Source organism: Amblyraja radiata, chromosome 33 (genome assembly GCF_010909765.2).
Source record: "Amblyraja radiata isolate CabotCenter1 chromosome 33, sAmbRad1.1.pri, whole genome shotgun sequence".
In the NCBI taxonomy this organism is placed as follows: Eukaryota; Metazoa; Chordata; class Chondrichthyes; order Rajiformes; family Rajidae; genus Amblyraja; species Amblyraja radiata.
The window spans coordinates 10,968,697-10,980,953 of NC_045988.1; the positions used below are offsets into that span (position 1 = coordinate 10,968,697).

The 12,257-nt window shown below is 47.4% G+C and overlaps 1 protein-coding gene across 2 annotated transcripts in view; it reads left to right on the forward strand.

Annotated features, from left to right (window-relative positions):
• The window catches only part of dscaml1 (DS cell adhesion molecule like 1), a 488,801-nt gene that overhangs the window by 317,116 nt on the left and 159,428 nt on the right, over positions 1–12,257 (forward strand). The window contains exons 8-10 of one of the 2 annotated variants that reach the window (XM_033049745.1): positions 1,543–1,815; positions 6,604–6,882; positions 10,723–10,842. In XM_033049745.1, the coding sequence (XP_032905636.1) occupies positions 1,543–1,815; positions 6,604–6,882; positions 10,723–10,842 (672 nt within the window). Of the gene's footprint in view, positions 1–1,542; positions 1,816–6,603; positions 6,883–10,722; positions 10,843–12,257 lie in introns of those variants that run through there. The other variant, XM_033049746.1, reaches the window with a different exon arrangement.

Genomic DNA, 12,257 nt, shown 5'->3' on the forward strand with positions numbered 1-12,257 from the left:
TTTGGGCCTGATTTTTTTTTCAAATCACATTTGACAAACCAAAGCAACAAAAAAAAACAGCCAGTATGATCTTTTAGTTTTTTTTTAAATGTCGCCTACATTTCACGCCTGGCTCCCCCTTCTCAGACTTCTTCACAGTTTATTGCAAACAATTATACCCGAGACTTTTTAACAAGCAATACATTTAAAGAGACAGCATCCTATTTTGGCGCTTGAAGAGGACTTCCAGTTTAAATGCCTTTTGCAAATTATATCTTTTTTCTCTCTTGACTACAGGACTGCAAAGTGTGATTACTTCAAGGATGTTTGGGGATCACTATCTAGTAAGCTTCAAGGGTAATTGCATTCCTGAGAATTGCAAGTTAATCCCTCGTCTAATTAATACCTCGAACCTGCCAGCTGAGATAAAATGACGGGCCAAATTTCCCTGAAGCTTTTTGATGGTTTTTTGAGAGAAACAGATGAACAAAGAAACAATGGGCTCACCAGGACCAGGAGGGACCAAAGTTCCTCCACTGCATCTAATGAGGCACCTCCTAACGTTAAAGCCTTTCATGGAGATCAGGAGTCACATCACCCTGATCCAGAACCTCTTGGGTTGAGTGGAATGATATTCCCCGTCTTCCTTTCCCATCATTTGTTTTGTCCAGACAATTATTAACAAATATCTATCTGCTCCACCAAATTGGCAACGTTTAGGCTGTGTTCTTTAGGTGGGTCCCCAATTAAAGGAGGGCCCATTGTTCATTGTGTCTCTGGAGGTGAGGTAAGTATGAAGTGGGAGAGGTTAGTGTATTGTGTCAGTGCCAATGACTAGGTTTTCTCAGCCAGTGGTTATCAGATTCACCTACCTCTTCATATTGGCTATCTCCCCTCCACTCTCTCACTCCAGAGGAAGGGTCTTGGCCAGAAACATTGACTGTCCATTTCCCTCCACAGATGGTCCAATGGTTCAACGGTTCAACGGTTCTTTATTGTCACGTGGGCACAACGCAGTGAAATTCTTTTGCACGGCCACAAGTGCAGAGTGTGTGGTTTGCATTGAAATGTACAGATGATGCATCTGGTGCTCGTTCTTCTAAGTGTTACAGAGTCATAGAGTTATACATCGTGGAAACAGGCCCTTACGCCCAACTTGCCCACGCCGACCAACATGCCCCACCTACACTAGTCCCACTCGCCTGCGTTTTGGCCCATATCCCTCTAAACCTATCCTATCCATGTACCTGTTTCAATGTTTCTTAAACGTTGCAAAAGTACCTGCCTCAACTACCTCCTCCAGCAGCATGGTTGCGAATGGCGAGCCAGAATTTTCAGGTGGACTTTAAACAGAGCAAAGTCCACAATTAAAGCAAAAATGATTTCACAAATGTTCAAAATGTTGTTTTTTTTAATTGAAACTCCACAATGCCCTGTGGCTGTTTTGAAGACCAGTGGTAAAGGGTAGGCCATGGCTTGAGACCATCGTAGTCATTTGGTTGGTAGCAGGAGTAGTGTGATAAATGTCACTGTGGTGTTTTAATGCAGGAATCCTTTTCACAGGCTCCCCGAGTATTCGCTCCATGAAAAACATCACTGCCATTGCCGGGAGAGATACCTTCGTTAACTGCCGGGTCATTGGATATCCCTACTACTCCATCAAATGGTACAAAGACTCAATATTGCTTCCTGACAATCACAGGCAGGCCGTGTTCGAGAACGGTACCTTGAAGCTCATGGATGTGCAGAAGGGGATGGATGAAGGGGAGTACGTCTGCAGTGTGCTAGTCCAGCAACAACACTCCATCAGCCAGAGGGTCCACATCGCAGTGAAAGGTACGGCTGAGGGGCGCGGGACAGTGATGGCTGCACATGGCTGATGCACAGAAGGCATCAGTGTTTAACAGCCGGGGGTACACAAAATTGCTGGGGAAACTCAGCGGGTGCAGCAGCATCTATGGAGCGAAGGAAATAGGCGACGTTTCGGGCCGAAACCCTTCTTCAGACTGATGGGGGGTGGGGGGGGAGAAAGAAGGAAAAGGGGAGGAGGAGGAGGAGCCCGAGGGCGGGCGGATGGGAGGGTGGGAGGAGACAGCTAGAGGGTTAAGAAAGGGGAGGAGACAGCAAGGACTAGCAAACTTGGGAGAATTCAATGTTAATGCCATACGGACGCAAGGTCCCCAGACGGAATATGAGTTGCTGTTCCTCCAATTTCCGCTGTTGCTCACTCTGGCAATGGAGGAGACCCAGGACAGAGAGGTCGGATTGGGAATGGGAGGGGGAGTTGAAGTGCTGAGCCACCGGGAGAACAGCCATTGTATATGAAAGCTTCTGCTGCCTCCCCAACCCTCCTGTCCACCTCCCTGCCCTGCTCCACTCCCTTGCCCCACTACTCCTGCACCTCCCTTCAGTCATAATAGGGTGACCGTGGAGATAGACTACAAGCAAGGTCAATGATTAGTGTTTTTGATGTGTTTCCTGGCTCTGACAGTGTCCTTGAGTGCATTGAACATAGAACAGGGCAGCACAGGAACAGGCCCTTCATACCACAATGTCCTGAACATGATACGAAATTAAACTAATCTCCTCCATTCCCGTGCCTATCTAAAAACTTCCTAAACCCCAACTCTTGAACCTGCTTCCACCATCACCCCACTTTCAAGACACCTACCAATCTCTGTGTAAAAAAAAACCTTGTCCCGCATGACCCCTCTCACCTCACCTTTAAGCGTTGACATTTCAACCCTGGGAAACCCAGTGCAGTCTCGTGTCGACACTGTTACAAGCAGGGTTTATATACTGCTGTCAACTGTGAGATCATGCAAGTGCCTGGAGTGAAGAGCAAAGTTGCACCAGGACTCTGTTCACTTTGGGCAGGATTGGTTTTTGACCGAGGTGAACCGTGGAGTCCAGTCAACACAACACTCTGCAACAAAGTACTTGAAGCTTTGGCACTGCCCCATCACTTCATGCCAACCATTCCTTCGCTGTTGGCAGGCTACTATCTAATTCATCGAGAGGCAGCAAATTCATTGACAATAGACAATAGGTGCAGGAATAGGTCATTCGGCCCTTCAAGCCAGCACCGCCATTAAATGTGATCATGGCTGATTTCCCCTTCAATGGTCTGTTGTCTGCAACCTTCAAACTAATGGGCCCGTCCCACTGTATGAGCTAATTCAAAAGCTCTCCCGAGTTTCCCCTAATTCGAACTCGGAGAATTACGGTAATAGCCGCTTGTAGGTTCTCGGGGCTCTCGTGGACATTTTTCAACATGTTGAAAAATCCTCACGAGTCTTCACGAGCTTACCGCGTTTCCCGAGTACCTGCCGTTAGCGTTACAAGCCGCTAAGAGACATCCCGAGCTCTGACGTACTCGCTACGTACATTCTACGTGCTTACCACGAGTTTGATTTGATTTTAACTCGGGAGAGCTCTTGGGTGAACTCTTACAGTGGGACAGGCCCTTTAGACACCATTCCATTCAATTCAAAGCACTTACCAGTGAAAGTACAATACAGAGTTGAAGACATAGAAATGGAGTAGGGCACTAGGGAAATGCAGTCGAATAGTTGGAGGTGTAAGTGGAAACGTACAGAGAACGAGTTGTGGAGATAAACCGGAGTAGAATGATTTACGTAGAGAAAGTAAGGTGTGGACGTACAATAAAAGCACACTGGCATCTCACTTGATGGATGGACTGCATTCCCAGGAATGAAAGTGCAAATGGGATCTGGCTCTAGAAAGGGCCATTATAGCGTCATGGCAAATCTATGATTGAATGGCGGAGTGGACTTGAAGGGGCGAATGGCCTTATTCTGCTCCTAGAACGTATGAAATAGTAATGAGAGTGTAGAGTGTGTTTGGAATCCAATTGGGTAAAGAATTTGATTTAGCCGGGTAGAGTATTATTTCTTCATTCTTTCATTTCTTTGCCCAATAGCACATTTTGTGTGGAAGCCTGCAGCGGCTATCACCATGTAGTGACAGACCGTCACCAGGAGTGTGAAACATGCTCTGTTTCCTACTCAAATCTTTTACTGCAGTTATGCCCCTGTCCCACTTAGGAAACCCGTTCGGAAACCTCTGGAGACTTTGCGCCCCACCCAAGGTTTTCCGTGCGGTTCCCGGAGGTTACAGGTGGTTGCCGGAGGTTGCAGGTAGTGGAAGCAGGTAGGGAGACTGACAAAAACCTCCGGGAACCTCCGGGAACCGCACACAAACCTTGGGTGGGGCACAAAGTCTCCAGAGGTTTCCATTCAGGTTTCCTAAGTGGGACAGGGGCATTAGTCCCCTTGTCCAACAAGGGCCCAGGTTCCCCTTTGCTCTCACTCTGCCAGTTTATGATGCAGTCACGTTTCCCGCTAAATGGGGAGGTAAAGAGTCAAAAGAAACAGGTGAGGCCGTGAGATTCTCCATCCCAGAAGAACATGGGCAACCTGCAATAGTTCTGGGGCCTCTCTTTTTCTTTCCCGGTGAATGACAAGCCAAATGAATTCTGTGTCACTGGTGAAAGGTTAATTAAATTTCCCAAGCTTCAAAGGAAACCCTCTTTAAATAAATGCATTATGTCAGTCAAAGAGAAAGGGCAAAAATAATGTGAGAACGAATGCAATTTAATTGCAACATAAAAATCGAGATTCTTCTTACACGCAAAACATGGCTTCAAAATGTCGACAAGGTATTAATGTTTGTAACCTGTGCAAGACTGATCTCCTCCAGTGTTACTGCAGTGCCTTTGAATGCTTTGCCCAAGAAATAAGACGCATCGTTTTTAAGTGCTCAAGAGAACATCTAAAATGCATGTTGCTCACATTAATTATTCAGGGCTATGCAGAGAGCTGTGTGTTCAGACGGAGCCGTTGCGTTTCCAAGCCTTGTTGTGATTACATTCTGATTATACTACACTAGAGCGGGGCTTGTGACTCCGGAGGATTTGCTGCTCAAATGTGGGGGTGTAATACTTCAATACTTCGGGAAGGCACAGATACCCCAGGAGAGCTTCAGAGATTTAAAAACAGCCCCTTACAAACAAACCTGTTTGCATCTGCTCTGACAATCTTGGATCTTATGATCGAGTGGAACTTGGCAGATCCTGCAGTCTGTTAAAGATACTCTGCAACACAGCCGCAGAGTTTGTTAAAGGGACTGTGATCTCCAGAAAGGGGGGGCACAGTGGCACAGAGGCAGAGTTGCTGCCTCACAGCGTCAGAGACCTGGGTTCGATCCTGACTTTGCGCGTTGTCTACGAGGTTTGTACGTTCTCCCTGTGACCGCGTGGGTTTTCGCCGGGTGCCCCAGTTTCCTCCCACAATCCAAAGACGTACAAGTTTGCAGGTTAATTGGCTTTGGTATAAAAATTGTACTTTGTCCCTGGTGTGTAGGATAGTGGTCGTGTAGGGAACGATCACTGGTGCGTGCGGACTCGGTGGACCGAAGGGCCAGTTTCTACACTATGTCCGTATCTCTAAAGATTGCTTTGCCCACTGTTTGTGAGTGGGACATGTCCAAGGCTTGGCCTTTACAAAGCCGTGAACCCCAAAACACCAGAGAGAACCTTGCACCCCAAACATTTAGTACATTTCAGCTAGACTGACTGAATCGTTTGAGAGACTGGAATTTATGAAAAATTAGATGCGGTCCCTTGAGTTTACATTGATCTACATGGGACCCGTGCAGGAGGTCGAAGGCAAAGAGGTCAGAGTGGGAGTAGGGTGGAGGGAAAAGTGAGAGTGATTGGAAGCTCGGGTCACATCCGATAGCAGAGATTCCAGTATTTCTCACAGAATAAAACTAACTTCTCAGTGGCCACCTTAATAAAGTTCATCAAGTCAATGATGGTAAAGATAGACACAAAATGCTGGAGTAACACAGCGGGACAGGCAGCATCTCTGGAGAGAAGGAATGGGAGAAGGAATTTACCGACGGTGGTAAATCCCGTGGCAAAGTTATATTGCTGATCACTTACAGATGAGATCTTTTGGTGGACCTGTCTAGGATTCATGTCACCCTTTACTTCAGATAAACCTTTCACCCTTCATTGACTTTGGGCTTGGATTCCTGAGGATTTAAGTTAGCAGCTGATCACCTTTTCATGTTAAACTGTAGTAATGTCAAGTTGACAGTTGTGGTAAACTTACCCCTCATAGTGAAGTGATTAAAGGGCCTGTCCCACTTACGCCACCTTTACAGGCGACTGCCGGCACCCACGATAGGTCTCCGAAATTTTCAACATGTTGAAAAATCAGCGGCGACCAGAAAGACGCTACGACTCTTTGGAGACCTCTTGTTAGTCCCCTTGTCCAACAAGGGCCCAGGTTCCCCTTTGCTCTCACTCTGCCAGTTTATGATGTAGTCACGTTTCCAGCTAAATGGGGAGGTCACCCGCGACATGTCGCCAGGGCTCGCCTGTATGGTCGTGAGAGGCCTCCTATGGTCTCCAAAGGTCTCCTATGGTCGTGAGAGGTCTCCAAAGAGTTGAAAATTTCGGCGACCTATCACGGGTTCCAGCAGTCACCTGCCTGTAAAGGTCGTGTAAGTGGGACAGGCCCTTAAGGTTTACAAATGCAGTCAAATATTTCTTGCTCTTCACCCACCAAACAATGAACGACAATTTACTTCCAGTTCCCCCGCTGATCCAGCCCTTTGACTTCCCACCGGCGTCGATCGGTCAACTGCTCTACATCCCCTGCGTGGTGTCGTCGGGAGACATGCCCATCCACATCACTTGGAGGAAGGATGGCCAGGCCATACTCTCTGGCTCCGGGGTCACCATCGAAACCAAAGAATTCATGAGCTCCCTGAAGATCTCCAGCATCTCCCTCAAGCACAACGGCAACTACACCTGCATCGCCAGTAACGAGGCCGCCACCATCATGCGGGAGCGGCGGCTCATTGTACGAGGTGAGTCTTCCCCGTGCCTTTCCCCACGTGACGTGTCTTTGTTTACCATCCTCGGCCGACGTCCTGGATATCTACTGAGTTCTTGCAGAGGCGCCGAAAGCAATTGAGACCAAGGGGGTTTTGGGGTGACAAGAGACAAGACAAGAGACATTTATTGTCACATGTACCAATTGGTGCAGTGAAATTTGTGGTCACCATACAGCCATACAAATAAAAAAGAGCACAGACCAAGATAGTCTTGAGCATAGACATCCCCACACAGCAGAATCAAAGGGTCCATCGAGTAAGGACAAGACATTTTAATTGGGAAATTGTTCAAATGATCTTTCAGCTTTGCATCCAAAACACATCCTAATTAGTTGTGCATTAAATGATTATTAATGGGATCTTTCAATGTCACGGTGGCACAGCAGTAGAGTTGCTGCTTTACAGCGCCAGAGACCCGGGTTCAACCCTGACGATAGTTGCTGTCTGTACGGAGTTTGTACGTTCACCCCGTGATCTACTGGGTTTTCCCCGGGATCTCTGGTTTCCTCCCACACTCCAAAGACGTACAGGTTTGTAGGTTAATTGGCTTGGTAAATTGTAAATTGTCCCTAGTGTGTGCAGGATAGTGTTAGTGTGTGTGGATTGCTGGTCGGCACGGACATGGTGGGTCGAAGGGCCTGTTTCCACACTGTATCTCTAAAACTAAAAACTAAAAATCCAAATAGGCAGCTATTTTGGTCAAGAAGTCATATTTCCCTGAGAACATGGCAAGGTGAAGATTTATGTTAACTGGTGATTCTGTAGTGACCATTGGCCAGGACAACACTTTGCTTTCATCTAATTCATGTCATAGGTCGGCCCACTGTGCGACTGGTAAGGGAAAAGAGTCATGAGTTTATTCCCCATATGCACCGAATATGAACCAGAACTTGCTGCAGTTTTAGAGGCACATTGGACGCAAAGAAAATCACAATAAATTATTATTTACACAAAGTAAACCAGACCGTAATAGTGCAACATCTGAAGTATGTGGAGCAGCCACAGTAACGCAAAGACTGTAGTTGTTCACTGCTGAGGCAGGGTTTCAGTTAGGGTTATTCAAGAACCTGATGGTCAATGGGAAGAAGCTGTTCTTATATGTGGAAGTATGGGGATCTATGGGGAAGTAACGTGATTGTAAATGGGAAGAAGCTGTTCTTGCTTTCTGACGGAGCGACCGCAGGCAGTGAGACTGGGCCCGCACCTGTCCTCCACTATCACCCTGAGCACCGGCACACCACAGGGCTGTGTACTAAGCCCCATGCTCTACTCCGTCTTCACTCACGACTGTGTCCCTGCATTCGACACCAACACCATCGTGAAGTTTGCAGACGACACAACAGTGATTGGGCTGATCACCAACGGTGATGAAACAACATACAGGGCGGAGGTGCAGAACCTGGCGGACTGGTGCACACGTAACAACTTGTCACTAAACACCTCCAAGACCAAGGAGCTGATTATTGACTTCAGGAGGTCCCATAATGGAGAATACGCCCCAATCTCCATTTACGGGGAAAGTGTGGAGAGAGTATCCAGCGTTAAGTTTCTGGGCACTCACATTTCAGAGGTCCTCACACGGTCCACCAACACCGCTGTGCTGGTCAAGAAGGCACAGCAACGACTGTTCTTCCTGAGGACATTAAAAAAGACTGGTCTGCCCCAACAGCTGCTGACAACGTTCTACCGCTGCACCACAGAGAGCATATTAACGCATGGCATCTCTGTGTGGTATCGCAGCTGCACGGAGGCGGAGAGGAGAGCTCTCCAGCGCGTCGTCCACAGAGCGCAGAGGATCATTGGGACAGAGCTACCAGCCTTGGAGGGCATCAACCACACACGGTGCCTCAGGAAGGCCCTCAGCATCCATAAGCCCCCCGAGTTCTGTAGGGGGCGCTCCTCTGTGTGCAGCCATGTCAGCAGCGCGTCAGTTTTTCCAGCTTTTTAAAATTTTTTAGTATGTTTTAAAGTGTGTATTTTGTGTTTCTTCGTGTGTTTTGTGTGGGGGGTGGTGTGGGGGGGGTAAGGGGGAAACCGCTTCGGTCGCCTCCTCCATGGAGAGGCGACTTTTTCCAGGTCGCCTCCCCCGTGGCCTAACATCAAGGATCGACGCGGCCTTTCCCGGAGACACGCCCGGGGCTTCAGCGGCGGGCGCAGCGTGGACTCTCGGCGTGGAGCGGGCGACCCTCGCTGGGGCTCGCTGGAGGGGAGCGCTCTGTTTCGCTGGCCCGGGGCAGCCGGCAGCCTGAAGTCGCAGCCTGAAGCCGCGGTCTGCAGAGCTCCAGCTGGTGCGGCGTCTACAGCCCGGCACCCCTCGTGGGGGACCCGGGGGAAGAAGAAGCCATCACTGCCGGCACGCAGCCAACTTCTACCGCGGGTGCGGCATGGACTTACCATCACCCCTGGAGGGGAGCTTCGACCGCCGGCCCTGCAGTCTACGGTGCTTCTGGCTGCGGCGGGGACTTTAAATCTCGACCGCCGGTCTGCAGCCTACAACAATCTAAAGCCGCGGCCTCCGGTGAGGAAGAGCCGATCCTGGACTGACTGGACTCTGGTCCTGTACACGGGGGGGAAATGGAGGAGGACTGGGCAAATTTTTGTGCCTTCCACCACAGTGATGAATGCTGTGGTGGATGTTTGTGTTACAGTTTTATTGTGTGTTCTTTATTATTGTACTGCTGCTGACAACCCAAATTTCCACCAACCCTGGTTGTGTGGCAATAAATTATATCTATCTATCTATCTATCTAAAGACTCATCACACCCCTGTAACGGACTGTTTGAACTACTTCCCTCTGGCAGACGTTACAAGGCCTTCTGCGCCCGAACCTCCAGACTCAGAAACAGCTTTATTCCAAGAGCTATAGCGGCTCTGAACCGGCCCTGCTGAGTGCCCCCCACCCCCCCTGGACTGTCTCCCTCGGATGGTCACGACACACAGCTTATTTATTTATTTTACTTTTCTTTTTCATCGGTTGGAGCTGCATACTAAATCTCGTTGCACTGACGTGCAATGACAATAAAATATATTATTATTATTATTATTATTATTATTATTATTATTATTATTATTATTATTATTATTATTATTATTATTATTATTATTATGTGGAAGTAGGTGGTTCTATGGGGAAGTAACAGTTCTCAGACTCTTGTACCTACTTCCGGATGGTAACAGGGAGAAGTGAGCATGAACAAGGCCGTGTGGGTCTTTGATGATATCAACTAGTAGAGCTTCTGCCTCACGTCTAGAGACCCAGGTTTAATCTGACCACTGGTGCTGCTTTTGTGCAGTTTTGTGTGCATGTTCTCACTGTGTGACCATTTAGGTTTCCCATCGGGCGCTCTGGTTTCCTCCCACATCAATTAAAAAAAAGTGCAGGTTGGTCACAGTAACATTTCCTCCATGGGAATGTGGGGAAAATGATAACGGGATTAGTGCAAATGGGTGTTGGAAGCTTGGTGTGCTCAGTAGGCTGAATGCCTGTGGTGGGTCTTGAACACACCAGTTGTATGACTCAGAAAGAATGGAGCAACCAGCTGAGCCACTGATAAAACATTTAGCTCGCTGTGCTGTAGCTCCATTAATAAAAATGTTACTACAGTGTCTCGCAGTCCATTATGTGGCAGCAGCTATTTCTCTTGTCAATGCAGCGTGCCCAAGAGAAATGAAGATAAAAGTTAAAGAAATCGTTTTGACCAATGTACTTCATCTTTCCCTTGACAACACCCGGTAGTTTTCCGAATGCCCCTCATGTTCATTCATTGTTGGAAGATATTTGAATTTATGAAACCATTCTTTCTGTGTTCCAGTTCCTCCTCGTTTTGTGGTGCAGCCTAATAACCAGGATGGGATCTATGGGAAATCTGGAGTTCTTAACTGTTCAGTGGATGGTTATCCTCCTCCTAAGGTCATGTGGAAGCACGCCAAAGGTATGACTGTGCTGCGATGATCTCAGACTGTTGCTAATATCGTGGTGTTCGTTGGTATCTGTGTTGGCTTTAACATGTTGTGTTTCCACAGTCCAACAACAGTACTCCTGTCACTAACTCTATTTCAATGCATTCCCTCCTCCACTGCCCTGCCCCTGTGCCTCCACCACAGGTTACCCAACACATCCGTCATGATAGACACTGAGTCTGAAGAAGGGTCTCGACCCGAAACGTCACCCATTCCTTCTCTCCAGAGATGTTGCCTGTCCCGCTGAGTTACTCCAGTATTTCAAGTCTGTCTTTGGTTTAAACCAACATCTTGCTTCCTACACATCAGTTATGATTCCTTATTCTCCAATTGCTCGATTTTAATCATTTGTCAATGCCATCTTCCAATAATAAGATTATAATTGAGTGTTAGCTAGAATATTTTAATTCTTATTGTCTGTGATTTTCTATAGTAATGTGTTTTATCTTTAATTTATGGATAATCGTTGAAGTTTGACAAATTTTCTTTTATCTAGGCCGCTAGCTTTAAACTTTAGGCTTTAGAGATACAGTGTTTAAATAGGCCTTTCGGCCCACGATGTCCGTGGCGACCAGCGATCACCCCCGTACACTAGCACTATCTGACACAATAGGGGCAATTTATGATTTTTACCTAAACCAATTAACCTACAAATCAGTACATCTTTGGAGTATTGGAGGAAACCAGAGTACCCAGAGAAAACCCACGGGGAGAACGTACAAACTCCGTACAAACAGCACCTGTAGTCAGGATCGAATCCGGGTCTCTGGCGTAGTAAAGCAGCAACTCTACCGCTGCACCACTGTGGACTTGAAGTTTGACAATTGCATCGGAATCTTCACTGGGGCTCCCCCAGTCCTCGTTCTGTAACCCTGAAGTCATCTAATACCAAGCACCTCATCCTCCAACTCATATCATCAGGTCCTGTCCCTCCAGCATCCTCACCTGCCAAACCACTGTCGCTCCCAATTAAGTAATACATGGTTTAACATTTTCTAATTTTTACAAATCCCTCCATGGTCATTCTCAATTATTCCTCCTCTGTACCAAATTCCTCTTGAGCGTTTGTAGTCCGCCAATTGCAGTGACTTGTTCACCCATATAACCATATAACCATATAACAATTACAGCACGGAAACAGGCCATCTCGACCCTTCTAGTCCGTGCCGAACACATAATCTTCCCTAGTCCCATATACCTGCGCTCAGACCATAACCCTCCATTCCTTTCCCATCCATATAACTATCCAATTTATTTTTAAATGATAAAAACGAACCTGCCTCCACCACCTTCACTTGAAGCTCATTCCACACAGCTACCACTCTCTGAGTAAAGAAGTTCCCCCTCATGTTACCCCTAAACTTCAGTCCCTTAATTCTCAAGTCAT